This window comes from Phallusia mammillata, chromosome 6 (genome assembly GCF_965637545.1).
Source record: "Phallusia mammillata chromosome 6, kaPhaMamm4.hap1.1, whole genome shotgun sequence".
In the NCBI taxonomy this organism is placed as follows: domain Eukaryota; kingdom Metazoa; phylum Chordata; class Ascidiacea; order Phlebobranchia; family Ascidiidae; genus Phallusia; species Phallusia mammillata.
Window position 1 is genome coordinate 12,422,150 of NC_137257.1, and position 25,532 is coordinate 12,447,681.

The 25,532-nt window shown below is 35.2% G+C and overlaps 1 protein-coding gene, 1 long non-coding RNA gene and 1 other non-coding gene across 4 annotated transcripts; 2 read left to right on the top strand and 1 right to left on the bottom strand.

Annotated features, from left to right (window-relative positions):
- Positions 1-235: 235 nt before the first annotated feature.
- LOC145232980 (uncharacterized) lies at positions 236-19,742 on the top strand (the record flags this gene model as incomplete). The annotated part of the gene is given in 11 exon segments (XM_080097645.1): positions 236-340; positions 1,395-1,440; positions 3,453-3,501; positions 4,120-4,174; positions 4,232-4,362; positions 7,822-7,947; positions 14,778-14,877; positions 14,989-15,042; positions 15,753-15,890; positions 17,717-17,808; positions 17,880-19,742. Coding segments are annotated over 11 exon segments (1,133 nt in total), but the record flags the coding sequence as incomplete, so codon positions are not given.
- Trnas-gga (transfer RNA serine (anticodon GGA)) lies at positions 9,236-9,309 on the top strand. The gene has a single exon. It is a non-coding gene; the product is annotated as a tRNA-Ser (tRNA).
- A 145-nt stretch (positions 19,743-19,887) lies between the features above and the next one.
- On the bottom strand, positions 19,888-21,365 carry LOC145232982 (uncharacterized). 2 transcript variants are annotated; one of them, XR_013860984.1, is made up of 3 exons: positions 20,940-21,365; positions 20,338-20,440; positions 19,888-20,193 (listed from the first exon to the last, which is right to left on the bottom strand). It is a non-coding gene; the product is annotated as an uncharacterized LOC145232982 (long non-coding RNA). The 2 variants fall into 2 exon arrangements; XR_013860983.1 differs by having other exon boundaries at positions 20,338-21,365.
- Positions 21,366-25,532: the final 4,167 nt, after the last annotated feature.

Here is a 25,532-nt window from a genome sequence, read left to right on the forward strand (position 1 = left end):
GTATGTGGTGAATAAGTAGATTAATTGGCAATACATAGAAAAGCCACCCTTTTTTCATGCTAATATTTTTATCGCTGTGGTTAGTTTTTTGAATGATCAGTCCTTTGCTTTCAGTTGTTTTTAACTATAGCTCTAAATGAGCAAATCGAAAATTATGGAAAAAATATTCTTGAAGCTGAATAAGTATTTTGCAGTGTGAAAACTGAGTTTATATACTGTATCTTTTTTGTTCCAGTACAAAGGCAATGGTTTCCAAATCCTACCCAACAATACCACCATCCAGGTAATGTTGGCATAGCACCCCTACCACCACCCCCTCCAGTACCACCTCCAGTTCCAGGTGTGTAACTTTTCAAAAAAGTGTTGTAGTCTGTCTTTATTGCCATTTTACATGTTACTGAATTTGGAAACATGCTACCACTGGACTAGAGTGTGGGGGTATGGTACTTATTAATTCATTGGTTTTACACGGGGTTCACACAGACTAAGAAAGAATAATGATAAAAATTGTGAAATGACTATATTGATAAAACATTGCATGAAACATAAAATATAATGAAACACTTATTGACTTTCATTTATTTGTTATTATTCATCGGGTCACAGAACTTATGTATTATTAGATACAATTGTAATGTTAGAAACTAGTTGAAAAAGAGAGACATTTTATGTTTACTGGTTCCTTAAGTATTTAAACAACTGTAGATATATTGCTCTGCACTACGTTCTCCACAACATGAGATGTTATGGAATTAATTTTTCTGAATTGAGTTAAGATTTGAGTTTTTGGTTGGTGTGTTAACTTATGGTCTTCAAAACCAAATTTGGGCATTAGTATCTAGGCAGAGCAACCTTATCTTTGCGATGCAGAAAATTAACTGTTTTTATAGATTTACATTTGTGTTAATATTTAAAAGTAGTTGGGTGTATTTTTAAAAATCGCTTAATTTGTATGTGCGAAATGCAAGCAAAGAATGAGTATAATACTGCAAGTATCTTCCATGATTTTTACCAACATGTCTTTCCTAATCTGAAAATGCTGTTACCAACACACATCTACACATGTGTTTTGGGGGCATGTTCATTCTGCTTGCAGAAACAGTTTTAAAACCAGTTGAAATTAGGAAAGAAATATATACAGCAAATAGTGTATGTGGTTAATGATCTTCAGAATGTATAATATATGCACAAATCATCAGCCATCATTCAGGAAAACCACCTTTCTAGTACATTGTCTTATGATTTGGTAAAAATGTAGTTGCACTGACCACTAGTACTATGACAAAAATTTTAAAGCAGTATGAAAATTGTGTACATTTAAGTAAAACACATTTTTCCATTTCATAACTTAATTGTCAGTGCAACTGCCACTACTTAACAAGTTTTTTTTTTAGAAGCTGTTTGGGAACCGAACACCAACACCACAGAAAATATGCCAAGGTAAGAACAAACTTACAAAGAAGTTTTTGGAATACTTAACTTAAGCAAGATTTTGGGCATGATTAATTATAGAAAGGCCTGTTTTCATCGGACCAAACAGTCAACCTCAACGACTTTGGAAAAGTCAGTTACTTGACATTTTTTGGAAGGATTACATGTCATTAAATACGTATTATGGGTCCCCTTCCCTGAACGGGACACATATTGATTTTACTCAAATTGTTTGTGTGTTTTTTCTTCTTTTTTCGTTTTTTTTCTCCTTTTTCTCTTTTTTTCTTCCTAAAGTTTGTCCAACTCGTTTTTCCATCAAATGTTTGATGGATTTGGCTGAAATTTACACAGATGGTAGATATAGTTATGTAGATGTGCAGCCCACTTTGTTTTTGTTGATAACCCCAGTATTTACCCCGCTAGCCCCCTAAAATGGGTGTTTTTACCCAAAGTTTGTCCGACTCGTTTCTCCATCAAATGTTTGATGGATTTGGCTGAAATTTACACAGATGGCAGATATATTCATGTAGATGTGCATCCCACTTTGTTTTTGTTGATAACCCCAGTATTTACCCCGCTAGCCCCCTAAAATGGGTGAGTTTTTAAACAGTGTCAGAATTGGCTGAAATTTGGATTTCTTGTATAGTATGCCATTTATAGGTGTCGGTTGTTGTGTTCAACCCTGTAGTCCTAACAGTTACCCCACAAGCCCCTAAAGTGTAAAACGTATTTGTGTGTTACTGGGCACCACAAACGAAAGATTTCTGTTGCCCAATAGTGTTACAAGGGCAACCAGTTGTATGTTGCTTGTTGGTGGGTTGCTTGGTGGACGTTTTTGCGCCGTGGCAGTTAGGGGCTTGTTAACAGCCCTATGACAGCAGAAACATTAATGGTTGTTGCTTAAAACACCTCTAGTGGTCAAAATTTTAAACATTGGCGGATTGGCTGAAATTTTGCAGTACTATTGATTGAGTCATTGTGGTTTTTATATATTTTTTAGTTTGTGTGTCGAACCCAATTAGTTGCCCTACTAGCCCCCTAAAATGGGTCAGTTTTTTAAAACACATACTTCAAACAATATGTGGGGTGAATCTAATTTTATAGTTTGTATTCTACATAGTATTGTTATTTAAGCCCAGTGCCGATCACTGTGTTTTACCTTACAACACCCGACTTTCTCATGGTTATCTCTTGAATTGCATTATTTTCAACTTTGCATGTGTGGGGACCCATGAGTTTTTGCCTGCAGAAACGACGGTTATGAAAAACGATGGCTAATATGGGACCCAGTACAAAATAAGCATAGGAAATATAATAATATTTTAAAATAGGTTATAGTGTAAATGCAACAACAAAATGTGCTAAGCCACCCTTCTAGTTTCTTAATAAAAAGCTTAATCCTTTTCATGTTACTATAGTTTGAATTAACTACTGTTGTGGTGTCATTGAATTAATAACCGATGTATTATTCACTCAAGTTTTACTGTAAAACATCAAAATACTTGAATCACTTAAATGGGCCCATCAGGGGCCATCTCACTACTACCCACAGGCAGGACATCTTTTTATTTGATCTTTAAATATGCTGTTTAACTGTTTAATTCACTGTAAAAATATTTCTGGATAAGTATATAGGATTAAGTTCACCTAGTTTCACAAGACACATCAAATGAAACAAAGGCGATATGTTACATCCCAGATAATACTAAAAGTATCAATGCATTTGTTATTGTGCACAAACAAATGCCTTACTGTGGTAAATTGTGATAAGACAAATGAACCTTGCCAGCAGAGTATTTCTGTAATTTTCAAAATTTTTAAATTCCTTTTGATTTGAAAAGACTTTCAAAACAACATTTTTGAATGGGGAAGTTTAAATTAGCTCACTTAATTAAAAAAGAGTGTGGCAAACTGTTTATGTGATTTACCAGATTTGTTTATACTTCCAGTTTAAAATTAAATCTAACATTGTTTTTGATGTTTTGTTGCAAAACAATAAGATGCGTTTCCACCTTTTGCAGCACAACAGAACACCAAAACCAAATTCAAATTTCCAAAACATTCAACAAGGTAACTCTGTGTATAACTATATGTATAAATATAACTATATATGTATTGGTAGAACAGACATTTTTTTGTAGAATTGTACCTCACATTGTTTTTGTCTATCCAACACACATTTGTTTACATCCCTAAATATTCAATTTTAGGTTTGCAAGTCTCTTCAGTCAGAAATACAGCTTCTTAAATGCTAAAACAATTGTTCATAGGGTGTTACATGTTTGTTGTTTAAAAAGTTAACCTAAGCAGCCTAGTGATTATCTTTCAAGCCCCAAACTGTTGCAAAACACTGTTGGTAAATACTATGGTTGTGATGTTTGTGAAGTCACAATGCACTGAGCATGCTTTTGCTAAAATTTTGTCATTTAGTTGACCATTCCCAATCCACATAAAATAGCAGTTGGTTGCAAATAGAAATAAGATTGTCAAGTGCTATGAAAGTCTGTAATGTTGTACGAAAACGTATGTTTTGTTTGTGTGTTTGCAACTTGTCAACACCTGCTACGATTCTTGTAATTGTCATTATATATTATAGGTTTAAATATTTTGCAAAGAAGATTTTGCCTTTATTTTTATTGCATATTTTAAAAAGTTAAAGCTGTTTATTTGATATTTTATTTCTTACAGTGGGTGCCAAATGAAACTTCCTGTTATCAGCATGGACCAGCATCAGCTGCTGAAGGTTGTGTGGTCTTGATTTTGTTCAAACAAAAATTTTAAAAAGAACTAAAAATTGCAGAAATATCACAAAAAAAAGTTCTACCGGCTTGGATAAGGGAGGGTCTTGAAAAAATTGGAAAAACTAATCCTGTAAAGCAACGAAACAGGAAACAGGAAGATAAAACGACAATCATTTTTGAGGATGTAGAGGTGATGATTGGTAATCATGTCTATTTCTTAATTTCCAGTGTACAGATTTAAAAGAGACACATATTGTTTTTGGTCCATAATTTTTCTGTCTGTTGCTGTTTTTTTTCAATCATTTGGTCAAGAAAGAGTTCCTGAAGGGCAACACATTTTGATTTTTCTCAATTAGCTTGTTTTCTTCTTCCCTGTAGTTTGTCCACCCTCTTTTGGTATTAAATATTTAATAGATTTGGATTTAGTTTTTTACGGGTAATAGTCATGTAGATATGCCATCTGTTTTGTTTCACTAGATAGTCCCAATATTTACCTAACACAGTGGTTCTTAACCGGTGTTGGATGAAGGTCTTTTGAAGTACAACACAAATACTCGTTTTCGTCAAACTTTAGGGTCTATAGTCACTAAAAATGGCAATTTTTATTTGCCAAATGTCAAAACACTGGAAAGTTACACTTATGCAGGGGTGCACAACCTCCGGTCGTATGGTCGCATGTCGCCGCATAGACAAGTTTGTGCGGTCGTGAACATGTTTATTAAGAGATATATATACTGGTGGCCGTGATGTAAATAAAACTTATTTATACCGTACACATTATTGCAATTTTAGTTAAAAGTTGGAAGTTAATTCTTCTCCTGCACCATAAGTAATGGAAATAAAGGTTGTAACTCATGTAAATTTGTTTGTGAAATAGGAAATGTCCGGTTTGTATTATATTACAGACTTTTTCGACTGCATTGTATGCTTCATTTCATCAATGGCCCCACCTGTGTTACTGTAATTGTCATTCAGTAATCACATTTGTGAACTGGATTCTTATAATATTCTGTATACATCAGATTAAAGTCTAATTTTAACTGAGATTTAAGTTCAAAACTCGCTTATCCTGCTTAAAGTCGTAATTTATTTTGTTGCCACATCTCCATTCATGACAAAAAAGGAATATACAAAAGCTTGATATGTACACACTTTATCCCAATAAGTACTGACCTGTAACTTATCCACAAAAATCTTTTCAGGGCAATTATAAGCTAAATATATAGCTACAAACAATTTTAAAATCAACTATAGAAAAAAGGACTGTACACCAACAAGTTTACACAGATGCTTTAAATTACTTAGATATTTTATCTGTCAGTAAAAATGTGCAACATTTGCAAAAAAGCCCAAGTAAATACTAATGAACTAACTTCATTGACCCCTTGAGCATTGACATATCACACTCGATTTTTATCAAGATAAAATGGTGCTAGAAGTGATCCATGTTTTTTAATTGCATTGTAAACCTTGCAAAGTTTGCCATAACGCAAATCAGATCTTAATTTCAAATGAATTTTCAAATGATTTCAAATTTAAAGGCACTTCTTAATACAAGAGTATGCCCTAAACCAGGGGTTCCCAACCTTTTTTGCTGCTCGTACCCCTTTGTCAGGTCAGAGCCTTCTTCGTACCCCCCAAAAATTTCTGATGGATTTTTTCAGATATATATTGCTAAATCAAATTGATCTTATAGCTCAATTAAACGTTAAAGCGGTATTTCACACAAAAATGCAAAAATCAAAAAAGAAATTAAATGTCAGTTATTTTGTTTGTCACTTCTCAGTGAGATATTTGTTGCATTGTTATGAGACAATGAGGCTTGTTTTGAAACAATTATTTGTAGATAATTGGGTTTTTTTTCAAAGCAAAGACAGTAATAATATCATTTACAATTCCAAAATAAAACTGTACTGTAAAATCTTTTTGAAATGGTGCTCTGTGGCCCAAGGATCTTCGTACCCCTTTATGTTCAATCTCGTACCCCCAAGGGGTACGAGTACCCCTGGTTGGGAACCCCTGCCCTAAACTGTTCTACCTGAGGGTTATTAGAAATAATTTACCCTTTCCAACAACCAAAAAGCAAGTCCAAGAAAATTTATCACATTTGATTTTTAAAATTGAAAATAGTATTTGACCACTTAAATAAAGTGCTGGCAATTGACCGGCTTGCCAACCCTAGACTCACCAAACAAAATGGGTTAAAAACCTAGGATGTAACTTAGGGGTTCGACCAAAGGTTGAAGAATATCGTAGGGCTTCGGCCGCTATAAAAAGGTTAAGAACCACTGACCTAGCATGTGACATATGTTTTTTTAAGAATCAAATTAAATAAAAGTTGGCACATAAGTTTCTGCCAAAACAAACCAAGGTGACAAAAACATTCAGGACTATAAATGGACATCTATTAATTTTTGAATTGGGTCAAAGTTTGGGCCCAGATGATCCAAGTGGTTCATCTGCCGGCCCCCAACCTGTAAAACTTTTGAAATGACTATACTTGTTAAAGTGTATGGTCCTAGAGCAGGGGTCTTCAACCTTTTTAGCGAAATAGCCCCCTTTTAGGGTCACTGGCTCAAAATTGCCCCCCTATGAGATTGTTATTTTGTATGAAAGTCCTTGCCTTTTGAGCAGATGTGGGCAGTTAGATTCACCCAGCAACACAAAAGCTATACTAAACAGTTTAAACCTAATTTAATTGCTACTACAACACGCAGGATCTATTTCAGGCTTTTTTTATGCAGCTGAGGAAAATTTGTTACAAGATAATATAGTACGATTATGCGCAAACAATCGCCTTCTGTTGTTGAAAATAATGGGGCATTGTTCATCAGTGGAGAAACCTATACATTCCACATCAACTTACACTAGATTTACTAAATTAAATGTTACAAATATTTGCAGTTTGGGAAGCACCAGTAGGCCTATAGAAAGTATGAAAGCAAAACCACCCTGAGGAAAAGCTTGTAACCGTTGTATTTAACAAGTATGGCCCGTCAAAGTGTCCCTTGTGGCAAATTAAATGCCCAAACTTGCTCACAAAAAATAAAACAATCGCCAGCAAACACAATTTATTTAAATAGCAGCATGTTCAAGCTAAAGCGCCCTGTGTCTCTTGTTTGCAACATGAATAAAATCTGCTTGTAAATTAAAGTTAGCTGAGTCTCACAGTTCTTGCATATATTTATACAATTCTTAATGTTGAAATCGCCCCCCTTTACTCCAAAAATTGTCACTATCGCCCCCTATCGACCCCGTTGAAGAACCCTGTCCTAGAGTTTCATACTTTGTTGGTTGGTCCAAAGTAAGTTAAAGGATTTTCTATATTTTTGTTGGAGCGACCTATTTGTTACCTCTACCCTGAAATATTCGTTTTTAGGTTTCCTAGTCCTTTTGGTCAGAGGTTCCCAAACTTTTTTTAAAACAACCCAAATAATTCTAAAATAATGTTTTGGTGACTTCTCGGATATGCTTGATACTATTTTTGTCTGTAAAATAGGAAAGCATTACGAAAGTTACTATGGAAGTTTGGACTTTCTTAGCCAAAATATCAAACATATGCTATTCTTTATTATTATTATTATTATTATATTTTTTATCACTGGTCTGCATGAAGACTTCAGGGCTGATCCAAGTTTCTTATGTTTAGAGGAAGATGGAAACTACTGATGATGAGTCCGATGCTGAACTTCCTCAGGAAAATGGTTGTGTTCCTGAGTATTCTGAAGTAACTGAAACAGAAAAAACGGAAATAATTGAAACACAGGAAGATATTGTAAGTTTCACATGTACATTGATCTGTTGGGATTTATGTACAAAATAACAGGGCAACTGCACATCAGATCGTTGCAACTGCCAAAGTTTTGTGGCAGCAATTAGCAGACTCGCTGCAAACATTTGTCCCAACAGGCTTCTTTAACACCTGCAGTATAGTTGATATGTATGTGACCACATATATATACAAAAACCTTTTTTTTAACTTTAAGGTAAATTAACCCTTAGTTTTCACCTCTTTACCCTCAAATATTCATTTTATTGTTCTCAGGCTATTTACGGGTCCCCTTCCCTGAAGGGGGACACATATTGTTTTTGTCCATATTTTTTTTATTTTTTTCCGTCTAACGCGGATTTGTTTCCTCGTTTTGGTCAAGAAAGAATGGTTCAAACTTTTTCAAACAGCCCAAAAAACGTGAAATTTTTAAAACGGCTATGCTTGCTAAAGCAGATGATTCTGGAGACTTTTTTGATTGGTACATTGCAGCGTATTTTAAAGTATTTTGTAACTTGAAATTGTATATATCCATTTTCACCCCTTTACCCCCAAATATTTGTTTGTTTGTTTGTTCACATGTTAATGAGGTCAGAAATACAAAACTTAACCTGCTGAAATTTCAAACAGCTGTGGGTAGGGTTCTCCTTGTTGGCTGTTAAAAATTTCAGTGCAATCGGCTCAGTAATTACTCTTTCAGCCCCAAATATGTTTTCACATGCTGTCTTTTGTCAAATTTGTGCTCGCTCAGTGCACAGCTGACGCAATTGGAACTAAGATGTTATTTATATTGCGCTGTAAACGTTAATGTAGGTCAACTTATTGGTGTTTCGAAACGCAGAGCGACAACGCAGCACGATTTGTTACACCTGTGTAACGTGACTTTTCAAACTGAAAGTGTTAATAAAACTGTTTTAGAACATTTAAGATGAACATAAATTCATAACTGGGATCAGCCCTGAAGCGTCTATGCAGACCAGCGATCACGGCACACTCATAAATAAATCACAGTACGCCAGGCCCATTGAAGGCGCTATACCGAATCAGCCGGTCACCAAGCATTCACCACCATATGGCAAGGCGTAGGCTAGAAAAATCTAGCTGTGATTTATTTATGAGTGTGCCGTGATCGCTGGTCTGCATAGACGCTTCAGGGCTGATCCCAGTTATGAATTTATGTTCATCTTAACTGATACTGGTCAATCTGGCGATCCCCTACTACGAAGCTGACATGTGCAGCATACGAGGCGGGCAACGGTGCTTGTGATTCGACTTTCGGCGGATTCTCCACTGGGCCTGTGTAGCTCAGTTGGTAGAGCGCGAGTCCCGGAAAGACTCCTGTCGTGGGTTCGAATCCCACCGCAGGCTAGATTTTTCTAGCCTACGCCTTGCCATATGGTGGTGAATGCTTGGTGACCGGCTGATTCGGTATAGCGCCTTCAATGGGCCTGGCGTACTGTGATTTGTTTTAGAACAGGTTTTGGACATGAAAAGCCAAGCTAAGCAATCGTATTGTTGGGATGTAGAAACTTAATGGCGCCAGGCAACGCTGTGTGCGGATTAAAAATCATTATTCAACAAACAAAGGGCTATTAAAGAAAAATGTTGAAACTTTGTTAAAAATTTGAATAGTTGGCTATAAGAAGGAAATCCTCACAAACAACAAAAAACGGAAAGGGAAAACAATCACTGAAAGAGCAAACAAACCAAAACCAAATACTTGGATATTGTGTGGATTACATAAAATATTTCACAAAAAAAAACAGTTATTATTGTCATTAATTTTAACTAATTTTGGAGGTTTAACATTTTGGTTTTGTCAATTCAAAGAGCAAACAGGTCTTTAAGAAAATATTGCTTGTTAGGATAACAGCAACCCAAAGGAAATGGCTCAGTATCCCCTACAGTTAGGACGAATAGTTGCGTCTGTGCAACAATCAAACTTCTTGATTTGCCTGTGTTTCTTCTCCTATGTCAGTTTTCTGGCTGATTTAGTGACTGTTACAAAACAATACGATGAATGTCATCTGTGCAATTCAAATTCTTACCTAGCATATGCATGCACCATTCATCCTGTTGCGAATTCAAAATATTTGTGTGTGTGGGGATCCATTGGTTTTTGCTTGCAAAAACAATTATGTTACTGAATGTATCCATCAAATATATATCCCTTACGATTATAATAAATGGGGCCTAAATATGGCACAGTTTTTATAAAATGGAATATATAGGAAAACCACTATTTCAGTTTAACAATGATAATGCCCTATTTTTACTGTTACCAAATCGCATAGGCACATGTGCGGGGACCCATTAGATTATGCTTGCAGAAACAATTATGTTATAAAGTGCCAGGAAAAAGATAGGGACCCAATGAAATGTAGGTTCCAAATATATATCCATTACAAATATAGTAAACATTAGAAAAAAAAATATATATATATAGTAAATGGTATATGTGATACATAGTTAAATATGGTGTAGTATATATAAACTGGCAATATATAGGAAAACCACTATTCTAGTTAGGTCACACATATGTCCTTTAATGCAGTGTTTCCCAACCTATGGGTCGCGACCCAAAGTTGGGTCGCCTGTAAATTCTGTTGGGTTGCCAGTTTTTGTGACAGTAACATTTCGTAGCGTTATTTTGTTATTTCCCAAGGCTATAAATTGTTTCCCAATAACAATTTTATGACTATTTGGCGTGATAGTGAATTATTGTTTTTGTCCGTATTTTTTTTTTCTTTTTTCTGTCTAATGCTGGTTTGTGAGACATGTTTGGTCAAGAAAGAGTGCTTTAAACACTATATACGGATCTGTTCATAAGTTTAATGGTAAAAAAATATACGTGCTTTAAATTTATTCAAATTTACAGAGATGTTAGTTAATAATCCAAATTTGATCCTCCTGAAGTTTGACCCCGATTGACCCAGTGGTTCACCCACAGGCCCCCAAAACGTAAAGTTTTTAAAAGGCTGTTCCGACTAAAGTATAGCGTCTTGGAGTTTATTGCTTTGTTGTTTGTTGCAATGTAAGGTTTTTTAACGAATTTTGTATCTTTTTTTCGGATTCACCCATTTTTCACCCTTTAAACCCCGAAATAATCGGTTTTAGTTTTAAGGCAGAAATACATGCCCTATGGTGCAGAAATATTTAAAAAAAAGAACAATTGTTTAAGCAGGGTATTCGTTTAGTATTTACAATTTTGCCAGTTACCTTTACAACCCATAATATGTGTACGCTATCAGTCAGATATAAGTCCCAAGGGAGGAATTCACTGGTTTACGATTAAGGCGGCAGAGCGGGAGTGCCCAGCTTGACGCCCGGACAGACGTTTTCGTTTGGGTGATTAGAAATCAGCTGTTTTTTGTGCAGCAATGCTGTGTCGTTTTATTGAGTTATCACGCGCATTTTAAGTTTTGGCAAAGTTTTTACACCTAAGACGTAATTTAAACTCGATAAACGTACTTCGGTTTCGTTTATGTCAGGCAAAACGTCGTTGATCAACATGAATATGAAAAAATAAACTTAACTTTTTCAAACGCCGCGATAAATGGTCTTTAAATTCTCGTTGTCAGCTTGGCCGTCGCATAACCACGGGTCACTAAAGGTCAACTTGTAGGCATTACAACACAGTTAAGAATTTTTCGTCATAACGTATCTTCTTTATTTTTGACAAATCAATTCAAGAATCAGTACTTAAGTGATGTATAAATTAGGCTGAACGGTATTGTTAAACACTAAGAACTGCATGCTGTTAAAAACAGTGTGAAAAGGTCATTAAACGGTCGTTTTTGCGGCATAAAGTTAAGTGAAAAACAAGTTGTTATGTATACCTTTGTAGCAAACGACTTTTTTTGTATAGTGTCTAATATAACAGTTAAGGCTTTCTAGGAACTGAACTTGAACGACAATATCAAGGTCAAAGCAAGAGATTAAATTGAAAGTATTTTCCCCATTCTTTTTTCACCGATTTTTTGTAATTATATGACAATAATGATGCAAAAAGAATACGGACAAAAACTTTTAAAGTTAAGTTAATGCTTTGTGAAAAATTTGTCCTTAAGAATCTAAAAATAACCGCAACATAGGTGTACCGTAAATCTGCATAAACACGCATGTGGGGACCCATTCGTTTTTGCTTGCAAAAACAATCATACATGTAGATACAATTGTGTATAGTATAGTAAATTGGTTAATATCATATAGAATATATAAAATTGAAGTATATCAGAAAGCCACTTTTCTAGTTCTGTTTGTGATGTCATAACGTTTGTGTGAGATCACTGTTAAGCGTTGTCTGGCTCATAATGCTTTGAACCAGCTCTAAAGTTGGCGGAAAAACGAATAATTTTTGTTTGATGTTTTTATTTTTCAAACTAGCGTAGTAATTTTCGAAAAACTTTCCTGATTTACAAACAAAAATATAACCCAAATCGTAAGAATGCATACCCATGGGTCGCGAGAAGCCACAAAACAAAATTTTGGTAAGTATTTGGGTCGCGACAAAAAAAGGTTGGGAACCACTGCTTTAATGCACTAAAATTGTAAGCATTTAAAAAGACATGTCAGAAATTTAAAAAAAATAGGGATCATTTTACTGGACAAAAGCACATTTTGACTATGCCAAAATTTCCTTCTCATATATGTAATTGTGCCATATAAAATTTTTGCTTTTGAAACAACTATGTTGTTAAGTGCCATATAAAGAAAGAGACACATTTTAAAATAGATAACAAATGCTTATTGTACAGTAAGTCGGGTATTTTGCTTGACAGAATGAAGCACTGAGTGTTAAGGCAACCCTAAATGTTTGCTATTAAACATATTTTTACTGATGTATATACATGGTTTTTATGGAATACAGAAGTTTTACAGCCTAGTAGTACATGAATTTTTATGATTTTACTAATGATTTGTGCTATTTTTTCTTGTTAATCATTTTATGGTCCCTCTGAATTATGACTCCTGGGTAAACCAGCAGCTCCTAAATGGAAAAGTTTCAAAACAACTATACTACATAACTCAAATGATTTATGCCTTGTTGGTTGGTAAATTGCAAAGTGTTTTAAATCATTTTGTAACTTTAGTTGGACCCCCAAATGTTTGTTTTTCTGTTTAAAGGCGCTTAATGTTAAAACAACAAGGTTTCATGTGGTGGAAATTTGTAACTATGAAACACATGTTGATTTCACTCTGTTTTTTTCTTTCCACTGAGTTTGTCCATGCACTTTTGGCATGAAATCTTCGATGGATTTGCATGCAAGTTTCACATGTGGTAGATAGATATGCCATTTGTTTTGTTTGACTTAATAGCCCCAATATTTTTCCCACTATCTCCCCAAAATGGGTGAATTTTTAAACAATGTTCCAATAGAATGAAATTTGAATAGCTTTTCCAATTTTCTAACCACTTGGCTTTTCTAAGTTTGCCACCACAAAAAAAAAACATATGCTAAAAAATCGATGCCTATGACCCCACTTTTTCTCAGGTAGAGAAAACCTTAAAATGTATGAATGAAATGAAATTTGAATAGTTTGTACTACATATAGCAGGGGTGTCAAACTCATGGGGCTTTGAGGGCCACATTGCAGTTGGAAATTATGCCAAGGGCCGCATGCGATTTTTAATCTAGTTTTACAAACTTGGAAGCACAACCTTTTCGCCACGACGGCCGCATTGCAGATCCTTATTTCACATTGTTTTAAAATTACAGATGTAAAGAAATAGTTTTATATCATATGTATACCATTTATTGACGCCCCAAAAGCCCAGACTAATTTCCAACTTGATGCACAGATTGAGCTGCACAATGTGAAGATCAGTCTTAACTGATTATGACGTCATAATCTATATTGTGATGCTTGTGGTACCTGTTTTTTCGCATTGTTTGTACACAAACAAAAAGTCTGACGCATATAGCTTATAGGAGGTAATACTCTTTTCAGTCACACAAAATCTGTTTAGAGCAGTTTGAAAGTCGAAATATTTGGCAAATGAGTTTTATTTACGTCACGGCCGCCAGTACATATAATGTATTTTAACATGTTCACGGTCGCACAAACTCGTCTCTGTGGCCGCATGAGTCCGTACGGCCGCAAGTTGTGCACCCCTGACTAAAACTTAACGCTTTTTTTTAGTTAGAGGAACGGTTTTACTATTGTTTCTATTCATATTAATTTTTATTTCTTTATTAAAGTTCTGTAAATGTCTGTTTAATAAATAGCTTCAACTTTGAATAGTTAAAAATTATTATATTTGCATAAAAATCTGATGAAATACTACAATTTTTGTTGATTGTTTGAGGGCCGCATTAGAGGGCTTGGTGGGCCGCATGCGGCCCGCGGGCCGCACGTTTGACACCCCTGACATATAGCATCTTTATTTATGCTCAGTACTGATCACTGTGTTTTACCTTGCAACAACAAACTTTCTCATAGTTGTCTCTTGAAATGCTTTATTTACAACTTTGCATGTGTTGGGGCCAAAGAGTTTCTGCTTGCAGAAAGAAGCAAGGTTATTAAAGATAGTGGATGATATGGGACTCAATATAATATATATATATATATATTGTTTATATATATATTTATATTAGCCACCATTCTAGTTTACTTTATTTTTGACTTTCAAAGCGGGGAAGCACTATTGTTGCCTTAATAAAGCCACAGAACAAACTTAATTCAGATATGGAGGTGTAAATTAGAACGGCTTGCTTTAAACAGGATGACCCTATTCTGTTACAATGCTACTCAGTAATTGTTTAGCAAAATTGTCTTAAAGTTAAGTTACCCTATTGAACTTTTGTTTACAAGCTTTTATTCAACAAATTCAGGTATTGAGGATACGCAAATGGTTGACAACAATCCTACTTGAGGTTACTGATGCAGAGATCTCAAACATCGCTGTCAACACTTTTAAACAATGCAGTAAAGGTACCATGTCAGGTTAAATGATGTTCAAAACTTGTTTGTTTTTATTTACTTTGTAAAGTATGGCAAATTTTGTCAAAATGATTTGCTTTACGTATTCTTTATTTTGAAAAGCACCTGCTAAGCCATTAATCCAGTCAAGTGCTCTTTCATCAATTTGTGATACTGGTAAGTTTGTTGTTCCATTTGTTTGCAAACGAATAGGTTTAGGCGATTCCTTTTGTATAGTTTTGTAACAACCTACAATGAAGTATTTTACTTATAAATGCATCAAAATTAAACCACAAACAATTCTTTGTTTAATTTGAACGTTTTTCAAACAAGTTTAATGCTTTTTTAACAACATTTGACAACTACATAACAAAAACAACACATAATTTATTTTTGGCAGTTATAAGGTGATGATTTGTTATTTTTAGGATGTTATGTTAACTAAAAATATTTTCAAGAACTTCTTACACAATATTTTTTACAAATCTGAATCCAATCTAAGATCAATGCTAACTGAACCAAGTTGTAAAGTTTGAGTAAACAAAATAAAATTTCTACCTGTTTCCTTCTTCATTGGCTGATTGTTTGTTTTATTTTTATTCTTGGTAGGTGGGCAATGTTAAAATTTGTTATGGTCTCAATGAGTCAGGTGTTAAAATTAAAGTTGTACAAAAAGTGTAGCATTAAAAGATTATTTCAACTACAGAACAAACACAGAAATTCATGCATTGCTTAGTGTGTAAATAGTATAATAATGTAAGATAACAAAAAATCCAAGTTCAATTGTTTTGTCTATTCATTGCAGAAAATGGTATGCCAACTGTTTTTAGCATATTATTTCGTCCAATAGACACCTAACATAAAATACCATCAACATATTATCAAAGGATTAGTTGCCGGCTACAGTTCTGATGAAGAATCAGTTCTGTCAGATGAAGATCAGGATATTGATCAGCAATCACTGCTAAAAAAGATTGATGAGTTCCAAGTAGTTCAACATAAAAGGCTTGAGAGCTTGGGATTAGGTAGATAGTTTTTTTAAAAAAAATTGTAAGTGTTTTGTGTTTTTTGTGAGTAAGGGACAAAATGTTGATTATTATGTGTCCCCTTCCATGATTTCTTTTTTTCTGCCTATTGCTTGTTTGATCAAGAAAGGGATGCTTTGAACTGATTAAAAATTACACACATGTTAGTAAGTTATCCAAAGTTTAACCACAGATGACCCAGCCCTAAAAAACGTAAAAATTTTTGAAACAGCTATATTTACTAAATTTTAAACAGTTGTTTGTAGTAAGTTCCTTGTACGGTATTTATAGTATTTAGCCTGATTGACCCAGTGGTTACGTATCAGCCATAACACGTACACCATAAATGTGGACACTGGACAGACAGTTAAACAAAAGTCCCAAAGAAGTGATTCACTGGTTTACACCTGTGCTGGTTTAATGCAGAGCAAGTGGTCTCTGCTTCCAGCATGGACAGCCGATTATTGGGCAGTATTTTCGGCGATTAGAAATGTTTACCTGAAGGGGACACATATTGTTTTTGTCGGTATTTTTTTTCTGTCTAATGCTGGTTTGTTACATGGGTTCGGTCAAGAAAGAGTATCACAAATTTATCTAAATACACACACATGTTAGGTAGTTATCCAAAATTTGCCCCTCCCTGAAGTTTGACCCTGAATGACCCAGCGGTTTACCCATAGGCCCAAAAAACATATTTTTTTAAAAAGGCTGTATTTGATCTAGGAGTTGTATGCTTTGTTGGTTGGTGCATTGTAAAGTATTCTAAAGAATTCTGTAACTTTTAATTGAATTCACACATTTTTTTACCATTTAAACCCCAAAATATTTGCTATACCAGTCCTTTAGGTCAGAAATACAAGCCCTAGTGTGCTTAAATTTTAAACAACTGTTTGTAGTAATTCACTGGTTTAAAATTTCTTCGATGCAGAACGAGTGGTCTGTGCTTTGACAAAGATTTTCCACCTTAGCATGATTTAAACTAGATAAACGTTCGGTTTCGTGTATGTCAGGCAAATGTTATTGATCAACATAAAAGGTAAAATTTCAAACAACAGAAAGCGGCCATAAATGGTTGTTATCAGCTTTGTCGCTGTATGACAAGAGGTCAATTGAGTTGAGTTGAGTTTATTTCGCCGGGCAAAATCGTAGCAGCACAGTTGCGCTAAAATATTCACCATGCCGGAAATAGCTGCGCAACGTTCAGACGTTAAAAAGCGCGACAAAATTGAGTGTACAATTGGTGGAGGGATGGTAGACGCGCTGCAGCTACACCGTTATTATAAGTGTTATGTCAATGAAGGTCAACTTGTATGGTTAAAAAAAAACTGTTGTCAAACAGTTAAGAACCATTTTTTTATTTTACAACGTAGCTTCTTTCTTTTTGACAAATAATTTTTGTCCTTGAAAACCTAAAAATAATCGCACCATTTTTATGCCATAAGTAACTAATTCCTGTAAAATAGTGTGTGGGGACCCATTCACTTTGCTTGTAAAAACAATCAAGTGTGTAGATCAAATTGTGTGTATAGTAAATCAGAAAATAGGTCATAGAATATGTAAAATGGAAGTATATAGGAAAGCCATCTTTCTAGATGCAGCGGGATTTTATGAGCCTGCTGATGCTCAAAACAGTAATGGTTGCTGCTCTAACCACACCTGGTGGTAACATTTTTAAACATTGTGTGATTTTTAGAATTTGAACACTTTGTATAATATGGAAATGTTGGGTGTTGAATGGTGTGTTTTACCTTGCAGTCCCACCAAATTCACAACTTATTGCAAAGTCATGTTTATAGTTTTAAAATAACAGAATTGAACTTTTTTAGCAGAAACTGATGACCTCTCTAAAAAGAACTGTTCCAGTGACCACAAAGATGGTTTTCCCGACGCAAGACAAAATGTCAAAGATAAGAAAAATGTATATTTGCAAATTTTTCATTTTTCTTGTGTTTTTCTTGCTCACAATAACAGCCTGTGTATGGTTTTAAGGATATGACATTGGATGAAGATTACCATCTTGCAGCAAGCCGCTTAGCAGAGGTGAAGCAATCAAAGCATTTCCCTGATACAGAACGTTACCAACAAAAATCCAGTGCTAACCATGATAGCACAGAAAGAAGTCCATCAAAAACAAGAACACACAAAAAGCGAAAACATTCTAAGAAATCCCATCACTTGTCTTCTAAGGACAGGAAATCACCACATAAAAAGTCTCGCAAACAATAGTGTTTTTTGAAACAATGTAGTTGTCAACATTGACGAAGGCCTAATACATTTTTTTATTGTTGGACAATACACTTGGGACACTGCAAATATTTGTTAAAAAAACATTAATTCAGACATAGCTTATTATGGCTCCCCTTCCACGAAGGGGCACATATTGTTTTTGTCCGTATTTCTTTTTTCTGTCTAACGCTGGTTTGTGAGACACGTTTGGTCAAGAAAGAGTGCTTCAAATTTATTCAAATTTACAGAGATTTTAGTTAATAATCCAAATTTGATCCTCCTGAAGTTTGACCCTGAATTACCCAGCGGTTCACCCACAGGCCGCCAAAACGTAAAATTTTAACGCTGGTTTTTATCGCTCGTGTGGTAAAGAAGGAGTGCTTCAAATTTGGACATATGTTAGTTATCAATCTGAACTTGATCCTCTAGAAGTGTGACCCCGAATGACCCAGCGGTTCACCCACAGGCCCCCGAAACGTAAATGTGTCTAACGCTCGTTTGGTCAAGAAAGACACTGTAGGCAGAAGTACCAAGAGAGTAACTCACTGGTTTACGATAGCGGGAGGGCTCAGCTTGACGTCGGACAGACGTTTTACGAGACGTCGTTTCAGTGATTAGAAATCAGCTGTTTTGCACAGCAATGCTATGTCGTTTTATTAAGTTATCACTCACATTTTTGGTTTTGGCGAAGGTTTTACACCTATAACGTGATTTAAACCTAATAACCGTGCTTCGGTTTTGTATATGTCAAGCAAAACTTTGTTAATCAAAGTAAAGATGAAAAAATGAACTTAACTTTTTTGCAAAATAAATGTTTTTTTAAATACTCGTTGTCAGGTTGGCCGCCGCATGATCACGGGTTACTTAAGGTCAACTAGTAGGTATTACAAACACAGTTCAGAACTTTCTTTCGTCATAACGTAGCGTTTTTTTTTTGACAATCAATTTAGGAGTTAATACTCAAGGCATGTATAAATTAGGCATAACGGTTTTGTTGAACACTAAGGACGGCGTGCTATTGAAAACGGTGTCGAAAGGTCAAACAGTCGTTTGGTGTGTGCACCCTGAGAGGTTACTACAGGTCAATGGTACTCGTTTTGTGAAACAAAGTTAAATGAAAAACAACTTTTTATGTATACACTTGTAGCAAATTTCTTTTTAATTTAAAGTGTCTGTAACACAACTGTTACAGCTTTCTAAAAAAATTGTGTTCAAACCCCGACCGCTTGGACGACAATATCTGGGTCAAAGCACAGTATACTAACATGGTAGTCCAGCTATTGTTACCGTCACGCTTGATTAACTCTGCACGCTTGTCGGATGCTTGCATTGAGTTGGGTGCCTTAAGAGCAGGAAAATGACAAAACTGTGCGTGTGTGGTCGGTTGTATGCATCTACCATGTGTAATATTACTACGTTTGGTTGGAATTATGCTGTTGGAGGGAATTTACTGAGTTTTTTTGCCTTTTAGTCCTTCTTTAACCGCGTTGAAGTGATTTTAGCGTGGTTTTACCTAACATATTCAAGGGTGCATAAAGCTTGTTACGGATCAAACTAAAGTCTGGTGAAAATGGAACTTTTCCAAACTGACTGCATTTTTAATAAACTGATGTTTAACGACTTTGACCCCGACCAGGAACTCGATCCGGACAGACGGAAAGTCAAGCTTAAACGAAGACCATATTTTTTCCAAAGTTACTCATTTTAAACTGTCAACAAGAGGTAGATTTTTCCTAAAAGAACTGATTAGATGAGAAACCATGCAAAAGAGTGATGTGAAGCAAAAAGTTTATTTGAAAAAAAATCAAGGTACAAAAACAATTTCTAGACATCATAAACAACTAATAAAGTGGTGCAGAAAAACAGTCAAATACTGTGATAAGTAACATGGAGTTTAAAGTATTTGGAAGGTGATGTTTTGTTCAAGGCAAAAAACAATTTTGCAAAAGTAAGTAAAATTGTTAGCAAGTTGTCCACCATGCAATCGCAGGGCCAGCTGGTTTCTTTTATGGAGCAAGGGCCTGGAAGTCTCACTTATCCTTCATTAGAGTTACTTCAACTTTCTCAAAGTGTGTACCTGAAATGAGAGAAAGTTTTTTAGCCAACCAACAAGCTAGACTTTTTTTGTGTATTGCAAAAGTTTTCTATGATCCTCATTATGAAAGTTTCCAAAATAGGACATGTGATATTCTGAAAGTTGATATGGATAAAGAGAAAGTACCCAATAGGTTTTAATATTCGTGGATTTATTTATTCATGTCTTGTCGTTCACGTTTGCCAAAAAGCTCTTTTCTAAAATGTTCCAAAGGTCTAAAAGAGGAGCTCTGAAAAATAAATCAAAATGACTGTCAAAAGTGCCTGTACTTTCTGCACAAATGTGCTTCTTTTTTCAAATTACAAAATATGAAACTACTTTATGTTAGCTTTTTAATAATAATGTTATAGCTAACAGTAGGCTACTATGAAAATCGTATCCGAGTGCAGTATAAAGCCAAGTGATTTACTAATTATAGGATTTTGAAAACAGAAGCTGTAGAAGTAAACAGTGCACACTGTTTCGACCTATAAGGTCTCATCAGTACAGCTGATTAAAAGACATATGCCATATTGGTTAGTGTAGCCATCTGATGGCCCTCCAGTTTGTTGGAAGTAACAGGCAGAACATTAATTCCTCACCAAATCTGTTCAATACCACAAATGGGTATAAACCACAGAAAAAAAACTGATTTTTAATGCCTAAGCAACTGCTGGGGAACCAAAGTGATGACAATATGATTAATAAGCCAATAGATAGATGATAAGTAAGCTGCAAATACTGCTCACTGTTTTGACTTGTAAGGTCTCATCAGCGCACATGATGATAAGACATAGGACATGTTGGCTAGTGTAGTAACATGCTGAAAAACCTTGCCTCGCCAATTCGGTTCATTGCCGCAATTTTAAAGCAATTCTTACAAAAAAGATGCCTGTCTATAAGTTTTTAAAAATATACTTTAAAGAGTTCATACAATTGAAAGCTAAAAACGTTTTAATAGCTCTACATACATTAAACAATAAACCCAATAACTAAAAAACTTTAAAACAGACACAGATTTGTCGCCAGCGGCTTTTCAAAACTAGCTGTTAACCATGTACCTCATACAAAACTTCAGGCGACGTGCAGTGTTATTCATGCGTAACCGAAATGCGCAGGATAATAAAAGAAACGAGAGGAAAAGAGGAGCTGGACTACCATGTTAGTATACTATGGTCAAAGCAAGAGATTCATTTAAAGTATTTGTTACGTTTTTTAATGTTTTTGTAATTATATGATAATAATAGTGCAAAAAGAATACGAACAATATTTTTTTTATTGTTGGGGTAATGCTTTCTAAAAATTTGTCCTTAAGAATCTAAAAATCACCGCAACATTTGTTTACTGTAAATTCGCACAAACGCGAGTGTGGGGACCCATTTGTTTTTGTTTACAAAAACAATCATATGTGTAGATCAAATGATGTGTATAGTAAATTGGTAAATATCATGTAGAATATATAAAATGGAAGTATATCAGAAAGCCACTCTTCTAGTTATTTTTGCGTTGACTTTTTGACTCTCGAGTAATTCCAAATAGACATGTTGTTGGCAAGAAATTAATGTTCAGAATTTTGCCTTGTCAAATATCATTTTAAAAGTGGCCAAACTGGTAGCCTACTGTTACAAAGAATATGTTTCACCATTTTTCTCGCGATTAAAGTATTTTGTGTTGCGCTTTGTGACGTTACAAACTGCTACACAGAGAAAGAAGAACTGTCTGCAAAATATCCATGATGATGCTAAATTTACTGTTACTAACCCGTAAAACTGGGGATTTAATACAGTTATCTAACCAGATAAAATGAAATCGTGTGGTGCGCAATTAAACAAATATCACCGCCCTTATCCTATCATCCTAAAAATTTACGCTATTTTGAAAAGAGAGGGCAATACTATCGTCACAGTGCCGTTCGATAAACGGTATTTCAGAGCAAAAATCATCTGACAGTTCTACTCATTCTTGCAAATCCCAGTGTATCATAATAGTGCAATAAACAGAATATTACCGATCACTGAAGTATGTGGCAGGTTGGCAAATACTTTTTTAACGGAAGTAAGATTTACATACAAGAACCTTATCAGATGTAACAACAGATACAGTGAAGGTATCACATAATGGCTTTTTGACACATCCATCAATGACGTAATAATATGCTTGTTACCGAGCTATTGTTAAGTAATAATGTTCGGTTCATTTAATCTGCTGCAAAACCTGTCGTAAGCTGGTTTCCACTTTTTAAATGACATTTTTGAACATGTAAAACTATTTACCTTCAATGTCACTTCCGACACAAACAGTCGAATTCCCATCTTATTTTCTAATGTCTAATCAGAGACAACAATTGCATTGGTTGGCCAAACAGGAGCATTCATGACGCAGGCAGTCATTCAATGAAAGATAACCTTAACCTGCATTGTAAAAGCGCAGCTACCAAATCTATCTTAGATTTTATTGCGCAAATAGATAACCCTTTGACAAACAATGCCCAAACTTTCATCAAAAAGCTTGGGTGCCAACTGCCAACCAGTTCTACAAACCGCCAAATTTTACAAAAATATCCGCCAAACCGCCAGTTGCAATTTTTGGTGCCAACCACTCTCACAAAACGCCAAAATTGTGATATTTGGCGACAAACCCGCCACAATGGCAACCGTGACCGCCATTATGCTTCAAAAAACACCCAACCGTTAACACTGAGCTTCACCTTTGGCCCGACCTAGGAACTTCTGGTAGGTGGCGCAAAAGAGCATAGGCGTTTATGGTGCTGACTCAGCAATTATTCTGACCATAAACCCAAATTGCTGTAACAGCACCATAAACGCCTAATTTAATGAATATTACAATATAACGGTGTAACATACTAATGGAATTATACCATTTAAATCAGTTTTTTGCCTCATTCGACAAAGTGATGGTGAAATGAGGATTTTGTCTGTAAAATAAAAACCACTACAAATGCCGGAACCTTGACGTGGTGTAGTGGCTTTTTACCAATACCGGCAGTGTTTTGTTTCTTCAGAGGTAAACTTTATGTGCTAAAAGTCTGTGTGAGAACTCTTTAATTTGCCGGTTTCGATGAAAGCCATTTTGTTGGCAATATAGAAACAAAAAATATCCTGCTATACCTTTAAACTGCTTGCTCTAAGGTACCTCTGTGCCAATTTATAGAAAAATATCATGCGCGGAATGTATTTTTAATCGAATTGGAACATCGAACAATTCTGTAAAAATACGCATTAATGTTTGAGGGGTCTGTGTAAACTGGTGTCGGTTAAAATCATTTCGTTGGCAAATAGTGATTGAAACCAAAAAGATCGCGCTATATCTTTAAACTGCTTGCTCTAAGGTACCTCTGTGCCAATTTATAGAAAAATATCATGAGCGGAATGTATTTTTAATCAAATCTGAACATCGAACAATTCTGTACATATACGCATTAATATACCATCATCATTTCGCCGAAATGAAAAGTGCGAGAATTGTGAATAAGCGTTACGCACCACTGCGTGTAATTACCAAAAAAATTTTTTCATTTTCACATTTTTTTTAAAACCATAAAACGTGGTCAATGCAAGTACAAATCGACATTTTGAGGTCTGGGAGAAAAAGTATCAGCTTGCAAAATCACATTTCAGGTTTCAAACACTATTTGCCAGCGAAATGACTTTTACCGATGTATGCTCGCAAATGTCGCTCATACACAAACGCATATACAATATAGCGTCCAATGTTCAGAACAAAATAAAAATACATTCCGCGCCTAATATTTTTCTATAAATTGGCACAGATGTGTGTTAGAGCAAGTAGTTTCGACTCATCAAGTCCAATTTGTGGTCTCTTTTCGTATTTGCCAACGAAATGACTTTTACCGATGTATGGTTGCAAATGTCGCTCACACCTAAACGGATGTACAGTGTAGGGCCTAATGTCCAGAACAAAAAAAAATACATTCCGCGCCTAATATTTTTCTACAAATTGGCACAGATGTGTGTTAGAGCAAGTAGTTTCAACTCGTAAAGTCCAATTTGTGGTCTCTTTTCGTATTTGCCAACGAAATGACTTTTACCGATGTATGGTTGCAAATGTTGCTCACACCTAAACGGATGTACAGTGTAGGGTCAAATGTTCAGAACAAAATAAAAATACATTCCGCGCCTAATATTTTTCTAAAAATTGGCACAGATGTGTGTTAGAGCAAGCAGTTTCGACTCGTAAAGCCCAATTTTTGGTCTCTTTTCGTATTTGCCAACGAAATGACTTTTACCGATGTATGGTCGCACTCGCAAATGTTGCTTACACCTAAACGCATGTACATTATAGGGTTCAATGTTCAGAACAAAATAAAACATTATGCACTATACCAGTGTTTCCCAACCAGGGCCCATGCCAACTTATAGAAAAATATTAGGCGCGGAATGTATTTTTATTTTGTTCTGAACATTATGCACTATACTGTATGTGCGTTTAAGTGTGGGCGACATTTGCGACCATACATCGGTAAAAGTCATTTCGTTGGCAAATACGAAAAGAGACCACAAATTGGGCTCTACGAGTTGAAACTACTTTCTCTAACACACATCTGTGCCAATTTATAGAAAAATATTAGGCGCGGAATGTATTTTTATTTTCTTCTAAACATTGGACACTATGCATTTAATCCCGTGTCACTCATGCGTGACGAGAACAATGAGTCGGCCTTCCTGGTTATAGTGTTCGTTGAATATACCCTATCTACACGTTTGTGTGTGGGACGTTTTCTCCCATACCTCACAATGTCGATATTAGTACTTACCTGGACCACGTTTACGTTTTGTTTAAAAAAAATTTTGGAAACTACACGCAGTGATGCGTAACGCTCATTAACAATTTTTGTACTTCGCATTTCGGCGAAATGATAATGGTGTATATGTTTGTGTGTGAGAACCAGAACCTGCAGCATTTGGGAACTGTACGCCTACGTTTGTTGTTGATTAATTATAAAACATACTGAATATCTAAAAATAAAACAATAACGATATATTGCAAGTGTTTTTTGAAAGATATATTCAATAAAAACTAAGATCAATTACACGTTTTGAGCTTTTGACGTTGGCAGTTTGCACTCAGCATTTTGTCTCCGCAAACATATATGGCTGATTGGAAAGACGACGAACAACTGTTCCAGAAACTGAACTTGTATGTGGAACAGTCAATGAAAAGAACTGAAATTTTAGATTTTGTTGAAAAAGAATTTTCTGAATATTCCTGGAGCTTAAGAACCTTGTGTAGGCGCTTAAAGTATTTCAACATATCCTACACTGACAAGAGTGTTGCATTATCAGATGTTAAATCTGCAGTAG